We start from the raw sequence: 19860 nt of genomic DNA, 5'->3' as shown, positions 1-19860 counted from the left end.
CACAGATGCTGTTCAGGGAAAGAAAATGACTTGAAAATAAGCTTCACCAAAAGGTTCGTAGCAGGGTTTATAAAGAGATCACAAGACACAAGAAAGATTCTGTTAAGGCATTGATGAGCAAGACACTTGTCTTTGTAGCTCATAATACCTGATTGGTCTGCTAAGGTCGATTCCATCTTTAAGGCCAGGCCTTTAGAAAATTTGAGATTGCTGGATAGATCCCTTGATAGTAGAAACTGAGCACTATTTCTCTTCAAAATGGACAGAAGTCAGCCGCTGAACTCATAGAGGGACAGCTAGTATTGATGTTTTCTACTACAACGATAACAAAATATTCTTAATCTGGTATCATAGAATCATAGATCTTAGATGATGTCACAAACATGTGGGTTGTGAGATTTGTGTACTCATGTGGCTACCAACAAATGCAAATCACAAGTACCAGGTCAAATTTCCTAGTTTTATTTTGTCTTTCAGCAGATTAAAGACATAACAATACTTGCAATTTATGAGAAAATAAATAATTTTCCTATCGATTTCATGCAGGTTTGGCTAGATTTAACCATGTTTAAGTTTGCTAGGCCATCTGGCTTTGCCACCAAGATAATGGCCTATTGTGATGCTAGACTGGTTTTCATATCTTCCATGTATAGAAAGATATGAATATCGAGCTGTCTGTGACTAAAACTATTCTACTACTCGAACCTCCATACTGCAACTTCCGAATATTCTGGTCAGAACTTGTTAAATTTAACTCACGATCAGTTCAGTTATGACTCAATTATGTAAATATTTGGGTGCCAGGTGCTGGTAAAAAATTCCCAGGTGTTTCCAGACCTAAATCAATAGCTGCAAATTTCAAGAACTTTTCATGGTTGGGAAAAAAAATTATAATTTCTCCTGACTTTTTCCTGATTTCCCATTTTTTTGGGAACCATGTAGAAAAGACCCAGCCATCAACCATTATGCCAGACCAAGCCTCTAAATAGAGTCCAAGTCTGGCACCTACAATAACCAATGGCAGAAGTGAAAGGCCTGTAAACTTCATCAATGGGCCTTTGTGACATGCCCTTTTAGGGCACGAATGTCGAAGCTGGGGAGGCGGAGCTCTGATATAGGGTTATTGCTTTGATTGGAACTGCGTGGCCTTAAAGAATTAAGGTGATGGATCAGGATGATTTCACTTCTTGTCTGAAGTTGTTGGTCTCTCAAATTCTGAGAATCCACAAAGGGGCTGAGCCCTCCAAAGAGAGTCTCTACCTCCAGAGGGCAGTGCTCAGAAGGTCCTTTCTGTGCTCAGAAGGTCCTTTCCATGCTCTAGTAAGACCTTGGATGTGTTCAGAACAACATTCCTGTGAGGTAGAGATGCTCCACAGGAAGATGAGGACAATGTATGCCTAGAAGTTTTTGCCACTAATTCCAATAAACTATGAAGGACCATTGGCATGTCTTTAAGCAGGCTGAATGAACTTGCTGAAAACAGGTCAGCTTATGAGGCTATGGTCGCTAGTGACCCTGCCTTTTGTTCTTAGGATTTCAGAGTTTTCACCGGAAGGTAAGTCCAGGTCCCTGCAGAAATGTCAAGTTGAGCTACTTCAGTACCCAAGGCATGGGGTTTAGTGGACAAGGAAGGGGTATGAAACGTATAGTTAGATACAGCTAGCAAGGGTCACAATTTTGCTTTTGTGTGTGTGAGCGGGCAGACAGCACTCCATGTTGTCTAGCAAAGTACTGGCATTGCTAATGTTTGAGAAATCTCTTTAATCATAACTGAGTGAGAGAGCAGCAGAAGATCTAGTTCCAAACTGGAAAAAGTGAATAAGCCTGAAAGTTTGGGACTCGGGTCAAAAGATCAGTTTTCTTTACCGACAGGTGAGAAAAGGCAGAGGACATGAAAGGAAGGGGTACCATGTTGACCTATACTATATCATTGATGATGACTGAAAGGATGTCATTGTCCAACTCTCTCCTAGGAGGCAGGACTACATTACTCAATGTCTCCCTGTTAAAGGCTTAAACCAATTACTCATCCAGTGCAATTTACAAACAGTCCTCTGCAGCAGACTCAGCAAGTGGAGTCGGTCTCTACCCTCCAGAAGTGTTTGCGGAAAGGTTCATCCCCATCAACTATTTAATTTAGAGACCGTTACAGCAAAATAAGGCATCGTTTATATGCCAATCAATTGCAGGTGCTTACTTACACACTCAATCAAACATGGTTTCTTTGAAGTATGTCAGAGTGTCATTTGGAAGAGTAGTCCTTTTCATAAGATAATAGCAATGAGGATTAAGTGTCAATCATTCACAGGCTTCATGCAAGTCTTGCCCTTAGTTATTTTGCAGACTGGTCAGGCTGATCACAATATGAAACTGTGGGAAAATGAGGTGCATCACAGGAACGTGTCACAGGAAGAATTAGAGCATCCTTTGATAATTTCACATGTATTTGACTCGGAAGCTCAGGCCCCCGAGATCCCTGTTAATTGCTACATAACGATTAGTGGTAATGCTGATATTTGGTTTGGAACTTCAATATTTGCATCCTGACTACAACATTTTCCAGGTTGGAAGGTGAAGTCTCCAACTTTTGAAATCCTGGTTAGAACCCAGACATATGCACACACATATTCTTTTACAAACAGGAATTACATTAACACAGATATGTCAACAATCGAAACTGCATAATTATTCACATTTTCTCAAGCTGCTTGTTGACTTCCTCGTCATCTTCATAGTCACGGAGAAGCTGTGCTACCAGAGCCCCATATGTTAAGGTAAACAGTTCTCCATTCTGAAACGAAAGATCAAATTACAGGAGAAACAAAGAAAGAACAAACAGCTGTATGAAAAATAAAAAATAAAACGGTTAAGAATGACAATTTATCCATGCAGGTCCATTAATGCTTTTAAAACTTTTTTTTGTACTTCACAAGGATTTATAAAACAATATTATCAATGAAGACCAAACAAAGCTTATCAAATTAACAACTCTTTGGCCATAACAAATGGCTAACGGTTCACTGACAAGGATTGTGTTAAGCCTTTGATCTAGCTAATCATAAAATTCTGCTGCAAAAGTCGAACAGTTACAGGTTTGATAATTCTTCTTTAACTTAGATCATGCCTAAATCAAAGGTCACAACAAATTACTATTGGCAAATATTCATATTCCCTCAAGAGTCTGTTTTAGAGTCCCTCTTCTTTCTTATTTATGTAACCATTTTCTATTAAATAATGAATCAATAAATACAGGATTATTATGTAGATAAGCAAAATTGTATACATCAAGTTCTGATACTAGAACATCTTCACAAGCCAAGGATCTGACATGTTAACCTATCTACACTTTGGCAGATTGAGCATATATTTCAGTGCTTTGTCCTAACAATATCTACTGGATTTCATGAGCTGCCTCCCTTAGTATGCAATGCCAAATGACCAATAGTGTTGAACAGCAGTTCACTGTACATCAGCAAAAAATGGTGGAGACAATTAACTTCAAAAGCATACTTTGTAAGCTTAACATCAAGGGTATTACTATGTACCAAAGACAAGCCATTACAGGTGTATTTGAGTGAAAGGTACTTCTTTAAACGAGGACCAGCAGTGGAAAATTGCTTACTTATGAGTTCATTCAAGTTGTGTGCCCCACATGTCTTGATCATGTAGGAACAATGTTCAAATCTGAACAACTTAATTTCGATTGGATGTGGTGGCTTGCCACTGCATCCAATGAAATTCACCAACTTGAAAAACAGAAATATCTGCTCAATCCATCAAGGTGTAGATAAGGTTAATATATCAAAACCTTGGCTAGCAAAGATGACACTGAAGAGTTGAAAGGTGGGCACAACACAATAAGATGTTAACTAATAAAGGTAAAACAAAAGAATAATGTTGGTGACATCACAAAAACTTCACAAATTATGGAACCCAAAATTATCTCTTACAATAGATAATCATCATTTAGCAAACAGCTAAAAGGAAAAGCTTGAGGTGTGTCGGCAGATAATAATTTACAATGGGATGAACTTATTGACAAGCTTTGTAAAGCAACATCATAAAAAATTAGCCCTATTCACCAGAGCAAGAAATATTTACCTATGGAAACTCACACTTTATACTACAATTCGTATTTTCTTCCAACAATGGATTATTGTTGCATTGTATGAGGAAACTGCCAAATCTCAGCTCGACATGATTTATACTTCAGAAATGGGTAGCACACATTATTTTAGATGAATTTATTGATCATTCATCAAAATAATTGTTTACAGAAGTAAAATAGTCAACAATATATGAAAGAATTAATTTTCACAAGGAAGTTCTTTATATATAAATGTCTACATGGAGATGCACCAGAGTATCTACAGGATTTATTCAGACCTTATTTAACAAACATTATCAGTTGTCGTCAACATCACATGGAAACCTTCATCCACCAAAACCAAAAACAGTAACTTAACAACTTCCAATACTCTGGTACAGATTGGTGGAAAAAAGCTTATACTGCATGAAAAATCTGCAATATTTAAGAAGAGACACTATGAGTATTATGTATTACTAACAAATTATAATAGTGTTTAGTATTTATATGAAAAAAACAGTAGTTACTATAACTTTTTGCACAGTGCAGATTGCCAGTTTTTTCTAAAGGTTGTTGTTGTTGTTGTTGTTGTTGTTGGGTTTAACGCCATTTTTCAGCACACGATAGGCTATGCATGGCGGCCAGTATCAGTGGTGGAGGAAGAACCCTGGAAAACCCCGGGAAGAACCACTGACCCACGAGAAGCTACTGGCAAGCTTTCTCACATACCCACATTGGCTGAATCCTAGACTTGAACCCACACAGACAGAGGTGAGATGGCAGTGATCCGTAACAGAGAGCGATTTAGACCACTCGGGGCCCCCTTTTTCTAAAGGTATAATAGTTGTTAACTAAATGACTTGCACTCTAAAAATAAAAGTAATCTATTATCATCATCAGCATCATTATTATTATTATTACTGTACTAAGCAGAACATGGCCACTTTGCCAACCATCCTTGAAACAATAGCATTCTAATGCGCATTTACAATAATGTATCACACACATTTCCAGACAAGTTAAAATATTATATAATTTGAAAGGAATGAACATGCTGATCTATTCTGTGTATTGTACAAGATATTATTTTACTTTATCATCATGAGAAAGAGAAGAATCGAATTTGCATAGTTAGAAATTATTTTTCAAACTTTAACAGCTTGTAGAATAACACAATATTTAATAGTGAATAATTATGTAGTTTTATGTATCACTTTCCAATTCTTGTAACACCCTATTTTTCTTGCTACATGTCAAGACAAATGCCGATTCTTCAATTGTGTGTGTGTGAATATGTGTTTGTGAGTGTGTGAGAGAGAGAGTGACTGTACAAACATAAAGAATCAGGATTGCTCAATAATTATGTATATCTTCCTTAACACTGTCAGGCAGTGTTATATGGAAATCGTAAATTCCTGACAGTCAAGTTTTAAAAAAAAACACCCAAATATATTTTGCCTTGACAGTCAAGTTTCAATAAACCCAACCAAATATATTTTGCCTTGACAGTCAGGCTTCAATAAACCCATCCAAATATATTTTGCCTTGAGATGACAAAACTGATTAACTTTAATCCCTGTCTTTGATTCTTAAAATGAAATTTACATAACAATCAGGATGAGAAATGTCTGTAGGAATAGGAGTAGGACAATACGCTTTCTTCTACTTTTTTTAAAATACACAGATTAATTAAGAAAGTAATGCACAATGTAAGTAAGTAAATGATTGGTAGCAAAGAAAATCAATCACTTTGCAATGGTACCATAAAATCTGTCCTTTGAGAACACTGTACTGACAGACCACTTGAATCTGGAGACTGGATTCTCCATGCACAGATTTAATGATTATATAGGATTGTGACCTGTCATGGGAGACAACATGTCTTAACATGTGCAGTACAAGCAGTACAAACCAGACTCTTATGGTAGTGGATATCTTCTACACTGTAGTAATGCAGGAAAATACTTCATTTTCATTTATAAATATTTTAATCATTATATGAGCCATTCAGCTGACAATTCTGTACCTGAAAAATACGAACTTTACACAGGTATATAACAGAAACATGCATAAATGCAAAATGCATTCATAAAGTCATGCGTTACTGTTGTTCTAGTAGATTTCTTTGCAATATGGAGAACCACAAAGTTATCTGCACTACCTGTTTTACCTATTAATATTTAGCATCAAACTGATTTGGCCACCTCCAACAGAGACATAATAAATTCATGGGCAAGATTTATGCTGGACAAGTCTAACTCTATGACATCTAACACTTTAGGGTGTTGCAGAAATGAGTGATGAAAATATTTAAATAGCCCACACCTTATTTGAGGCTAAAATGGGGAGTAGCATACAGTATCCAAAGGAACATCCTTGCTTTCAGCCAAATGACAACAGTAAGCAGCTTGCAGCTGACCGTAACAAAAATCTACTTATTCAGTCCACTTTGTTAAAATTATCAGCCACCTTTACTTCAGGTAAGGTGCCATACTAGCACAACTTGATGATTCAGCAAAGAAAAGAGAAGATAGCTGATGCAAGTGTTGAGCAACAAGTAGTGATGATGGAATTAATGAAGGGCAGATAAAAGTTAAAAAAAACTACAAATCCTTGTAGAGTTGCTACCGGAAAAAGACTTTCAGAAACAATATAATAACAATGGGCTGAGAAAAGAGTTGACTGCCAACATGCATTTCACTTCTTATTAGTGACTGGCTCAATAATGGTCCTGGTGAAGCAACCCAACATGATTTTGCATGCCACGAAAAGTTCATAAAATGCAGGTGCAAACATTGCTGGAACAATTCTAAAAAGCAACATCTGGGTACCAGATGAAATGACAAATACTACACCTACTGCATATATACTAGTTTACAAGTCTATCTTTATTACTACAGTGTTTATTAATGCAGAATAGTGGTCATCATATAAGCAAGATATTCAAAATTAAAATCTGACTTTACTCCCTTAGCTTATAAATGAAAACTTGTGTAGCTTCCTCAGCTCACAATGTTTTGATGGAGATAAGTACAACTTTAATCCTTCAGCATGAAAAAGCATCACTCTTTTATTTTCCCCAGTGGACAATCTTTAGCACTAATTGTTGTTGATGATCAAACAGTATCTAATTGACTCCAGGCTGAACCTCTATATAAATAATGGCTCAAGTTTATGAATATTAATTGTTCCGTTAATTACAGTGTACTTTGTCATTAAGTTATCACACATCTGGAATTACTAAAAAAATACATTGTGAATTGCAAAACTTACTTATTTTCACCAATATTAGAAAAAGAAAACGTAATGTGTACAATGGAGCCTTTAAGTTAAAGGCTATAGACTTTGCTGGGAAAACAATAGTGTTGCAGAACAATGAATTTGGTACCGCCGAGAAAAAGGTGCATGACTGATGCAAAAAAATGTCAGTTCTAGTTGATAGTGCCAGATATCTTAAGAAAATTTGAATAATGGAAACTCCATATGCAAATAAATAATGGAAACCCTTTATGCTAATTGGGAGTTTGGTATGAATGAGTGGGTTCTAAACCAGTGTGTGTTAGGTGCATTTGATGCAGTTTGTGAAACAGAATTTGCAGCAGTATCAAACATATCAAGCTGTGATCCCTGGCAGCACCAAGTTGGTGCTACAACCAATGGATGTTAGCCTAAAAAGCTGTTCAAGGAAAATATGAGTAAAAAGTGGCACATGTAGATTATAAATGGGCCCAAAGAATGTACAATGTCAGAAAATGTGAAACATCCAGGGATTGAGTTGGTATCTCAGTTGATGTGCAATGCGGGAGGTGTGTGTATGTGTGATTTGGATTTTTAACGTAGCTTTAACAACTTTCCAGTCATATCGCTATGATGTCTGCAGCGTGGCAGTTTATGGTAATGTCTAGCACTGGGGCATCATGCCGCAGACATGTAGCATGATGTCCCACCCAGTCACAGTATCCTGACACCAGGCCAACCAGTCCTAACACTTACCTCTTAATGCTGAGCGCAAAGCGAGGCAGCTGTTAGTACCATTTTTGTAAGTCTTTGGTATGACTCAGTCAAATCAATTAAATCATGTTCCAATGCAACGAATGGGAGAGGATGACGAACTCTTAGGTGATTTTATTCAATATAATCAGATAAGGAATCTAAGTTGGATGATGATTACAATGAGTGGATGACAGTGGAGGAATTCAGAACCTTGTTAACTCCAATGGTGATGACAAATTGTTGGGCTTTGAACCAGATGATATCAGCGTGAATAAAAAAGTATAGACTTTGTTTATTATATCAAATTACATGATACTGTGAATCAAATAATTCTGGATTACCATTTTAATGCATGTACAACAATTATTGATTTATTATATTAATGGATTAAAAATATTAAGTGTTATGTACTTCATTACATGAAGATGGAGAAAATGCAAGTTGTCAATTTATTTGTACATATTCAACTCAATATTAATGTATTTATTCTACACTGGTTTTGTCTTTATTTGTCCTATTACTATGTATATCCATCTATCCAATTTAACTTATTTTTTCCCAAGTGCAACTCCAACTTGGTGACCACATCACCCCATGCAGATGGATTTGACTTGCAAAAAACACTTTGAGTTATAGGAGGGTCATTGAAAGAGAAATTACCTTCTGCAGCCCTAAAATCGGGGGTGGTTGGGTTTGTGGTGGTGTCAACTGATAGTGAAATCAACTTATAAGTGAGTATATATGGTACACATATGCCTGACCCCACTCATATGTTATAGGTAGTACACATTTTGTGTTTATATACAATATAAAACTTATTAAATGCGGACTGCAGGCGTAAGATGTTATACCACCATGCACAAAAGATTTTGAAAAACCTAGTCTAGCATGGAGCTATATTCACTGATCTAATAATTACTAAGCATGTGCTAATAGCTGAAACCTGTCAACCTTGCTCAACTTGACCTTCAAGACAGTGCAAAGTTTGTTGGCACTGTAGCATGAAGTCTCTTGGTGGAGGACATGCTAATTAAACAAGGCATAATTCCAGATAATACAATTAAGTTTATATAATGTTCACCTTTGGTATCATGGTTGGTGAGGTAATCATCAATACCTTAGTATTCACTAGTTCAAACTACCTTTATTACTTTCTTCAATATATTTTTATTCGTTTGATAAAATAATCATTTATTTTAACCCAATTTTGGCATTCCCAGTTTCCATTGCATTCCTGGCAAATGAAATGTAGGCCAGCAGAACTTGAAAACAGGTCCAATTCCTTGTGTGAAACTTTGAATTTAATAGAAGAATGACATTAGAGTAAGTAAAATCTGACTAAAACATTATGACTTTAATTTGTAGAAAAGTGTTGATTTGGGCTGCCAAGTCTGTGAGATTTTCATTAAAATTTTACTTCTCATTAAGATGTTAGTAGACATCAGAACACACTACACAGCGTCATTCTTTAGGCACTAAGACCTCGACCCCCAAAGCACAAATATCAAGGTCAATGTCTTACACTGTAGGACTAGAGAAAGGAGTAAGCAAATACCTTATGCTGACACCCTGAAGTTTTGGAGGCGATGCAGTTTTTACTTACATTTAGCAATATAAAAAAATGATCAATTTGTTCAATGCACGTAAGAAGCAATCAAAATGTAAAATACTTCTTTGTTTTTAACACATAACAAATATGAAAACAACGCTCTGCATGGAAGAATTATTTGCCAATATGAATCTGACCAAGGGAAGTAAAGATGGCGACTTCCTACGTGTCTCCCTACTTAATACAGTCCAGACTGCCGTCCAGATAAAAATGTAATCCCTATCTGGCGTTCTCATATGCGGTTATATATGTATTTCCTATGTGTGCTTGTGAGTTTGATTTCTCCAATCAAAGGGCTGTGCACATTCCGACTAGGGAAATGTGAGAGAACAAAATTAGGGGAGGTGACAGTATCAATGATGCGAAAATATTGACAATCTTCTTTAAATATTTGAAGATCCATTAACTACACACAGCATCTCATTTTACCACTTTTCTGGGGTCTCCTGCTCTTGCTGTCTGCCTCGACATGCTTTGAACTGTCAGAAATATGGATAAAATTGGGCTGAAAAACAATTGTTTCTACTCTATTGCCATTGTTTTTCTGACACCGGAAGTAAAATCTTTAATTATTAGACCAAGAGTCTAGCTAAAATACGGTTGCGGACATTTAACACAATGCATACTGTATATACATTACTAAAGAGATATAAATATTTTTCTCATTATTCTTTAACCCGCATAGTAAAAAGAGAATTATAAGTTATTCTATGGAATAACATTTGATCAGATACAGCAAATGTTCAAGTGAACAAAAAAATATTATATCCGTGAGAAACAATTTGCTACAGACCTTTTATGAATTGCACCGGTTCAATCGAGTCGATCAAACGCATGGTCCACATCTTGCATGTGCACGAATTTTGTCAGAGACCGTTGCTTGCAATATTAGACCTGTTTAAAGCGAGTGTAGCGATTAAGCCTTTTAGAACAGGTCAGCACAATATAATACTTACAAATTTAGAACCAATCATTTTTTGGTGGTGCTGGGGGTGTGTGTCTGTAGTGCCCACCTGCCCGCAATGCTATCCTGACAGCTTGTACCCTAGACCTACAGTGTAAGACATATCACGTGTTATTTATGTTTTAGTGTACCAGACGCACAAAACATAAATATCAGCGTCGAGGTCTTACTTGTACCCTTGTTTTACGATGTAAGAAATTGACCTAGCCCTACAACGTAAGACACATCACCCGATGTTTTTGTTCTTGGGATTGATGGCACTGTGTAGTGTGTTTTGATGTTGACTAACATTAACGAGAGTCAGATTTTCGGAAATATCAGACACAACCGGCAACAAATAACAACGCTTTTCTACAAAGTAAAGTTAGAATGTTTTTGTTAGACTTTACTTATCCTGATGTCTTTTCTCTAATAAATTTTTTCTCACAAAAGAAATGAACCTGTTTTCAAGTTTTGTTGGTCTACATTTCAGTTGGCTGGAAAGTGATGAAAGCCAGGAATGCCAAAATTGAGTTAAGTTGAAATATTATTCTTTAACGAAATGAATAAAAATATTATATGCCTATTGGAACTGTAAAGAACATTTTGTTTCATTCAAGAAACATATCCCCCACATGAACCTACTTGAACATACTTCAGCATACCATGACTACCGTCGCATTGCAACCAACTCAAATGTATGTTATTGGAACATGAAAATGCATCGTTTTGCTAGTGTCATATTTTCTCTCCGCCAGGATAAAGACAACAGAGTAAGAATATTAATTGCACATAAATTAGTGGAGGAGTGTCGATATGGGCTGCCAAGTGTGTGAGATATTCCTGAAAGTTTGACTACTCATTCTGATGTCATCCGACATCGGAACACACTATACAAGGCCATTATTTGGGTAGTACTAAAACAAAAACATGTGCTATGTCTTGCATTGTAGGACTAGAAATTGACCCTGATATTTAGTCCCACTAAAGCAATATGACTTTAATTTGTAGAAAAGCGTCAATATGGGCCGACTAGTGTGTGAGATATTCCCCAAAAATTGGTCTCATTCCAGTCAGTAAACCAGGGAACATGTTTCACAACACAGTTAGGTCTCACTGGACAGTTTTTCTGGTGAATTTTCATTCAATAAATGACCTATTGCAGAAAAATGAGAATAAATTTATACTGAAGATACAGATATAAACAAACAAATGATTTTTGTAGAAAGTATGCTTGTGAGATTTTGAATGAGACAGTCGGGTTAATTCCTTACACAACTGGCGGCTTTTATACTGAACCAACACTGCCACCAACCCCATTGTAACTTTAATTTTTTTGACAGCAAAGAGCTATTTTGAATATTGTCCTGTTACAAGGCGGTTAAAAGAATCAGTCTGTGCTTTATGCATGAATAAAGTTCATTGTACTTTAATAAATTAGCATACTTTTCATCCTCCTCAACTATCTTGATTTTTTAAAATATTTACCTCTGTAGCAGACGTACGTAAATACATAAACCAAGTCAACTGTTCATTTGCAGCCCAAGTTATGCATTTGATCTCCAATGCTAGTCTAACTGTGACAGGTGGTCACCAAACAAGCCTAACTCACAGTAAACCTAAGCCATATTCCAGATTTAGCTTCTGTGTGAATTTATAAATGCTAGGCTTATGATGATTAGGTTCATGCCTTCTACCTTATAAATTAGGGAGGTATCAAAATACGAAACTATCAAGTGAGACCTTATTTAACCAATAAAATGTACATATCAAGGTCAATGTCTTATATTGTTGGACTAAATGGAATACTGCCCCCTTATTGGTAAACTGAAAATGAGGCTATCATTAAGCACAATAGTATATACTTAAAGTCAACAAATGAGCTCTGGACAATATGCAAAAAGTTTCACCTTTTAGGATTAGTACATGTGTGATTTGGTGGTAAATTGTAAGCAATGATATGAAACATTGTGTTCAACACTGACAGAGCATTTATGTTTGCGTGGGCAAATATGTATTGCTCACACACTGTGGAGTGATGACTACTGTGGTTCATTGTGTTCCATAAGCTTTGGATAATTTCATAATTTCCCTAGCATAGAAATATAAGGACATATTTTTTATACCCTTTTTTGCCCCCCCCCCTCCCCCAACTTAGACATTGCATACTGCACATTGGAGGCAGATGAAGTGTTGACCTCTGTGTTTAGGCTGTGCATCCACTGCTTACAACAACTGGAAAATTACAATGAGCAGGCATCTTGTTTACATTGAAAACTTCAGTTTGGTTAGAAACATGAAGAAGATTACAATGTTAGGGATTGCTTTGTGACAGTCATTAGAAATTTGTATATAAATAAATGAAATGAGTAAGTTTTATGCATTTTAAAATATCCTTTATCTATTTTGATTTTGAATTTGGTAGTGGGGTACATGCTGATGATTGGGGTTAGATGGAAAGAATTGTGACATTTGTTCATTATTTTCCGGTGTTCTTATTCATACATGCAGGGATCGTCCTGGGCTTCGCCAATGTTGCAAATTGCGATTTTTTTTCCTTATTGGCGACAAAAATATCCCATCTGGCGATTTTTTTGGCGACATACTTTTTGGTTATTTAATTTGTACATACAATCATGGATTTGGACTGAATAAATTTAAAGCCAGAACGAAAGGAAGCCATAAACTTGACTAAGCAATGCATTGGAGTCAATCTGTTACACAAACGATCCTTTGTTCTTATTGACAACCCTATCTTTACAGTGCATTGTTACATCATAATCTGCTTATGCTGACATCTGGGCTGAGTACTGTATGCTGCGATACAGTCAATCATGCTACCGCACTAGACCTACAACTGACCCACTTCTGAAGACGCGAATAAAACAGATACAATTAATTGTATGGCTAATCCTTCTGTTTTTTTTTTATACATATACCAATACAATAGTTTTGCTGAACCTTCATAGAAAACTGATAACCTTTGAAGTACCGACTACTGTGTATAAATGCAAAGCAAATGGAAAAAATCTCAATCACAAGTACATCTGTCGCCAGTGCAGCATTTTACTCATTGATCTTTTCCTTTTGCCATCAGTCCCGTGTTACGGCTGCAGAGACTTAAACTCCGCAACAAGAAATAGCAAAAAAAAAAAAAAAAAAAAAAAAAAAGGTTTTGCATAATTAATAATAATTATTTATTTCTCAAAATACAGGAGTGAAAGAATCCCTAAATTGGGTGTGAATTTACGCTTATATATACGGTCCAATATTGCCAGGTGTTGACTCGTGTAAGTTTCATTCGCGGGAATGGAGATCCTATTTTTCTTGTCGAGAAAATTTATACAGCATTCAGTGATCATTCTTGGGATTTAGGAAGCAGTTCGCTACAAGCTTTGTGAAGCTATCCATAAAGGGGGGGGGGGCTGCTGAGAGACTACTGGTGTCACCTGCCAGCACTGAGGACTGTGAACGTGGATTCAGTAAGATGAACCTCATAAAAACTGACATCAGAAATAAGCTCTGCATCTCATCTCTCAAGAATTTAATGAGAATCAGCATGTACAGATGTGAAAAATTAGACTTTGAAACTGCATTCAACAAGTGGGCAGCCCTAAAATCGCGACGGATCTTCATGTAACACTTTGTAACATTTTGTTAATGCTTGTTGTAATTAAAGTATTAACTAATCCATCTTTTGTAATTTTCATTGCCTGTTACATTAATAGACTAAATTAACACTTGGAAAAATGTACACTACTTTTTTTGGCGACACTTTTTGAAAATTGGCGACAAAATATTGAGGTTGGCGATTATTTTGGCGACAGCTTTTTAAAAGCTAGGACCATCCCTGTACATGTATGATATAAATAGAACAGTGTTCCTTCATTATCTCTTTTTGAGTTTTATTTGTATTACTGCCTCAATAATTACTTCAAAGTGGGTCTTGGAAATAGTATGGAAATAAAAGGGAAACTGACAAATGAATAACCAATACACAAAGCACTTTTATGAAATATCATTTATTGTTAACAAACATCAAAGTTACTGCTTGATGCAGGACAGTATGCAAATTGCTGCTTTTGTATATGCTAATATGCGAACAGGTACATATACATCAATGAACATGGATGTACATTATAGCTAGGTAAACTCTGTCATGGACATTGGTGGGATGAAGTCCAAGATATTGTAAACCTCATGTTTATAAAAAATATTAATTTTGTATTTTTTTTCATGTTTGTAGATTATTGGTTCTATATTTAAAATCTTGTTGATTGTTCTTTTTAATATTATGTTAAAGTTTGTAATTGTTTGTTTAAATTCATAGAATTTTTTGTAAAAATAATAATTATTGTTTAAAATTTATTGGGTAATTTAGTTGTGCTAATATTTATTCTATTTATTTAAAATATTTAGTTTATAGTTTTTGCATGTTTTTCTGATTGTGTTTTTATATTTTAAATATATTATTTGTTTGAAATATTTGTTTTACATTGGGGCATTGTACAGTTTTGTGTTTTATATGCTAAGTGGTACCTATACATGTAATTAATCAGTAGGTATGTATGTTGTAGATGCAGTTTTTCTAATGCATTGTCTGTCATGTACAGGGGTGGAGAGATATCCAAGAAATTTAAACCAAATTTTGTTTTTATGTTAAGCATTTTTATTTTTATGTATCCCTAACCAGGCCACTGATAAATACAACACAAAATGTTGCCACTGTTTGGTTTGTACAGGTAAAGATTGAAATTGACACCTACCATAGTCGAGTTTATGACATCTGGGTTTCTCCCACCTGTTTATTTGGTGTCTAATTATGAAGCAAATATAAATTATCAATAAATTATCAAGAGATGCCATAAAACTCACTACAGCTGCAATACAATTTTCAATGGACTTCCAGAACATAGGGTGGATTTCCACTAGACATGGGTGGAATCCTCCAGACTAAGTGGACATCCACTACTGGTAATAGGCATTTAATCCTTTGATTTAGTGGGTAGTCCATAATCCACAATGTGTGTACTGTATTAATGGACCAGGATATTTTTAAGCTCCCTGGCCGAGTTATACCAAAAACTTACAAAAATGGTACTAACAGCTGCCTCACTTGGTGCTCAGCGTTAAGAGGTTAGTGTTAGGACTGATTGGTCTGGTTTTAGAATAATGTGACTGGGTGGGACATCATGCTACATGTTGAGGCATGATGCCCCAGTGCTAGACATCACTATAAACTGTTACACTGCAGACATCGTAGCGATGTGACTGAAACATTGTTAAAGCTACGTTAAAAATCCAAATCACACACAAACTCAAATTTTTAAAGCTATAATTCCTTCAATGCAGCATCACTTAATGAAATAAAGCTGTCTATAATCACTCTTATCATCATTTGTATATTTTCATTTTTTTCGTTTTAGAAACAAAATCCTGCTTAACTAAATTCAGCATTCCTCTGCTACCATTTCATTTCATCCAACTGAAATGTACATCAGCAGAACTTGAAAATGTGTCTACAGGCTTATTTTTTTGTAGTGCAAGTCTTTCATTCTAGTCCCAAAATACTGATCTGTACATATTTTCATGTATGAAACAAGAGTGCCATATACTTAGACTTGGTATGATCAGAGGTTTATATTCCAGTGGCAGTGCAGATTCTCACTCCACCTTGATTTAGAAGCCTAGGAAAAAATTGAATTTTGTGTTAAGGTGAATTATCCTTACATGCAATAATGATGTGTGCTGAAGTCATTATTTTACATTCAGCAGTATGACTGAAGAATTAAAGGTCAACAGAACATGATCTCATTCTGATGTCCATCAGATCTAGTTATTGATAAGGAGATCTTGATTTTAATCAGGTTGTGACTTGTGCCTTAAATTGATCGATGTTAAATGTTGGTTTGTGTTGAAGTTGATCAAAGTACATGGTTCCAAGTTGGATCAGGGTCAGGTCCAAGATTAGAGTAGTCTGATACTGGAACCTACATGTCTTGTGCTAAGTTGTCTTTGGTCTGAGTTTGCCCTAATTCTGGTCACCATGTAATTCTGTGTTAATTAATCATGTTTGCTTGCCTTAATTCTGGCCAGCTCTATGTAGTCCTGTGTAAATTGATAATGATTAGTTGCCCTAATTCTGGTCAGCTCTGTGTAGTCCTGTATAAATTGATCATGATTAGTTGCCCTAATTCTGGTCAGCTCTTTGTAGTCCTGTGTAAATTGATCATGATTAGTGCCCTAATTCTGGTCAGCTCTGTGTAGTCCTGTGTAAATTGATCATGAATAGTTGCCCTAATTCTGGTCAGCTCTGTGTAGTCCTGTGTAAGTTGATCATGATTAGTTGCCCTAATTCTGGTCAGCTCTGTGTAGTCCTGTGTAAATTGATCATGATTAGTTGCCCTAATTCTGGTCAGCTCAGTGTAGTCCTGTATAAATTGATCATGATTAGTTGCCCTAATTCTGGTCAGCTCTGTGTGGTCCTGTGTAAATTGATCATGATTAGTTACCCTAATTCTGGTCAGCTCTGTGTAGTCCTGTATAAATTGATCATGATTAGTTGCCCTAATTCTGGTCAGCTCTGTGTGGTCCTGTGTAAATTGATCATGATTAGTTACCCTAATTCTGGTCAGCTGTGTGTAGTCCTGTGTAAATTGATCATGATTAGTTGCCCTAATTCTGGTCAGCTCTGTGTAGTCCTGTATAAATTGATCATGATTAGTTGCCCTAATTCTGGTCAGCTCTGTGTGGTCCTGTGTAAATTGATCATGATTAGTTGCCCTAATTCTGGTCAGCTCTGTGTAGTCCTGTATAAATTGATCATGTTCTTATATTCTGTTAACCTTCATCAACAAATTCCCCGACTTAGTTGAATCAATTCCTACATTGGAAGTTGTTGTGTTGCCTATATTCAGTTTTTAATTAATAATTTAAAGAAACCAAGGATGACTAATTAGGGCTTGTCCTGATGTTCTGCATCATCTTCCTTGATGTTCAGCACATTGATAAAAAATAGAGTTCACATTTTTCAAAATCTAAAGTTTTTCCCCCTGTAATTGTATGTTTCTGAAAATCAATTTTGCTTATTGAGGTTGACTTTCATATTACTGTTTATTTGACATTTTCATGATGTGTACAGTGTGATTTAGTTACTAATAACAAACAATATATATATATATATATATATATATATATATATATATATATATATATATATATATATATATATATACAAAAATGCATTCCAAGACCATTTTTTGAAAGCTGTTACATTACTAAAAATAGAATCTTACTGCATGATATAAAAACACTTCCAGTATCATATCATATCATTAGTCAGTCAAATTGTATGGTATTATTCTGGTACCAAACCTTAATAGATCTGTTTGTTTTGACTTTGTAGGCAGACTTTATGTGATTTTGTCTTGGAAATCCTAATGTTACAATGTTAAAACCTTTAGGAAAAGAAACAGCTTAAAAAGTCTCTCATGCACTTTCAAAAAAGGGTCATGGAGATGTGTACTGTTATGTATTATGGGTGTTCTTTGCCTGTGCAGAGTGATTGAGTACAGCTGTTATGCATGCAGTGGTGGCTTAAATGCTAGTGGTCAGCATGTAAACTATGTTTTTAATTGTGACATTGTTTTAACCATAGTTATTATTCATTGTCTTCTTAAGTTTAGAATTCTCTTTTGAATCATGAAATTAAAGGTTTAATTTTCAGCTGATGCACTGTAGAGGTGCTGTTTGTTGGCATAAGCTTTAATGTTTAGCTGGTTTACTATGGAGATGCTATTTGTTAACATAAGAGCTAATTACTTTGTGAGTAGAGCTTTTGGTCTCAAGCTGCACTCAGCATAATTACTGTGGCATTTCTATGTCCATGTTTAGGAAGCCACTTCAGTTATCAAAGGTATTTAATATTCATACAGCTCAGAGGTCTCAAACACACAGCCTGCATGCCACATTCAGCCTACCAAGCTGTATCCTGTGGCCTGCAAGGTGTCATGATAGATAGCAAAGGTGGTGCAGCCCTTGGGCCATCAAAAATGCCTTCATGCTGCCCTCAGGGGGGTTTGTTGTTGTTGTTGTTGTTGTAGGGTTTAACGCCATTTTTCAGCACATGATAGGCTATACATGGCGGCCAGTATTAATGGTGGAGGAAGAACCCGGGAAATCCCCGGAAAGAACCACCGACCCTCGAGAAGCTACTGGCAAGCTTTCTCACATATCCACATTGGCCGAATCCGAGACTCGAACCCATGCAGACAGAGGTGAGATGGCAGTGATCCGTAACGGAGAGCGCTTTAGACCACTCGGCCACTCGGGGCCCCTCAGGGTGGTTTGAATTTGAGACCCACGATATAGCTCAACACTTGATTCCAGCTTCTTTAATTGGCCATATTCCCTCTTAAGTATGTTCGCACTTTTAAGTTCAGTCAAAGTGCAAACAACAAAGATTATGATATTCCATAATGTAATTCACATGCAGATGAGGGTCTATGTTGTTTATTTTTTTCTGATTACTCCTAACAAATCGCACAGACCCAGATTTCCTGATGCATTATGTGATTACAGTTCTGGGTCTTTGCAGTTTGCAAAGGCTCCTTCTTCACTTACAGATCTCATTATGTTGCAGGAAGACTCAACCTTAAGAGCCTCCATTGAAGAAGTGTTCTACCTTTTACCTCCAGGATTCTACTATTATCCTCCTACGTCCATTTGTAGTTCTGCACACTGTAAACCATGGTTCTCATGAACCAAAGAGGACAAATGACAGAGAAGTAGTGATTGCTTATGAAAAAGTTTCTCTTTATATCCACCAAAATTTCTCTTTACAACTGCCTCCATCTCTCAAAAATGCCATTGTCTCCACACTGCCCTCTCCACATATCCCAGTAGGTGGAAGGCTTCAGTTCTTCTATGCAGAATGGGACAAGATTTGCCACAAGGATCATTGGACCTGATGTCACATCACTTTCAAAACCTCTTCTCCTCTGTCCAGAGTCTCATCAGATACAGCATTCTAACAGACCCATTCAAAGCCATCGCCTTGCAGCAAGAATAATGGGGGGTTTGAAATATAAATTTCCTGAAATTTTATTCCAGATATTTCTTGGTCCCAAAGGCAAATGGCATTCTGCGGCCTGTGATTGACCCAAGTGCCTTCAATCAATTCATTCTAGCTCCTTGGTGCTCCATGGAAAGACTGGTGCATTTTGAATG

At 36.2% G+C, this 19860-nt stretch overlaps 2 protein-coding genes across 4 annotated transcripts in view; one reads left to right on the top strand and one right to left on the bottom strand.

Annotated features, from left to right (window-relative positions):
* Positions 1 to 10271, bottom strand: part of LOC149786258 (trafficking protein particle complex subunit 3-like) — a 33738-nt gene extending 23467 nt beyond the window's left edge. Inside the window, exons 1-2 of the mRNA XM_089976647.1 lie at positions 10119 to 10271; positions 2694 to 2791 (exon numbers count right to left, since the gene is read on the bottom strand). Coding sequence (XP_089832773.1) covers positions 2694 to 2791; positions 10119 to 10160 — 140 coding nt within the window. The 5' untranslated portion in view covers positions 10161 to 10271. The remainder of the gene's footprint in view (positions 1 to 2693; positions 2792 to 10118) is intronic.
* Positions 1 to 19860, top strand: part of LOC149786257 (EEF1A lysine methyltransferase 1-like) — an 82601-nt gene that overhangs the window by 47475 nt on the left and 15266 nt on the right. Inside the window, exon 1 of one of the 3 annotated variants that reach the window (XM_089976643.1) lies at positions 10497 to 10623. The exons of the other annotated variants lie outside the window; for them this stretch is intronic. The gene's annotated coding sequence lies outside the window, so the exon portion shown is untranslated. Of the gene's footprint in view, positions 1 to 10496; positions 10624 to 19860 lie in introns of those variants that run through there. 3 annotated transcript variants of the gene reach the window in all.

The sequence above is a fragment of the Sinohyriopsis cumingii genome, chromosome 12 (genome assembly GCF_028554795.1).
Source record: "Sinohyriopsis cumingii isolate HCF-2022 chromosome 12, ASM2855479v2, whole genome shotgun sequence".
In the NCBI taxonomy this organism is placed as follows: Eukaryota; Metazoa; Mollusca; class Bivalvia; order Unionida; family Unionidae; genus Sinohyriopsis; species Sinohyriopsis cumingii.
The sequence above is the reverse complement of the archived record's forward strand: the minus strand, read 5'-3'. Positions and strand labels throughout refer to the sequence as shown.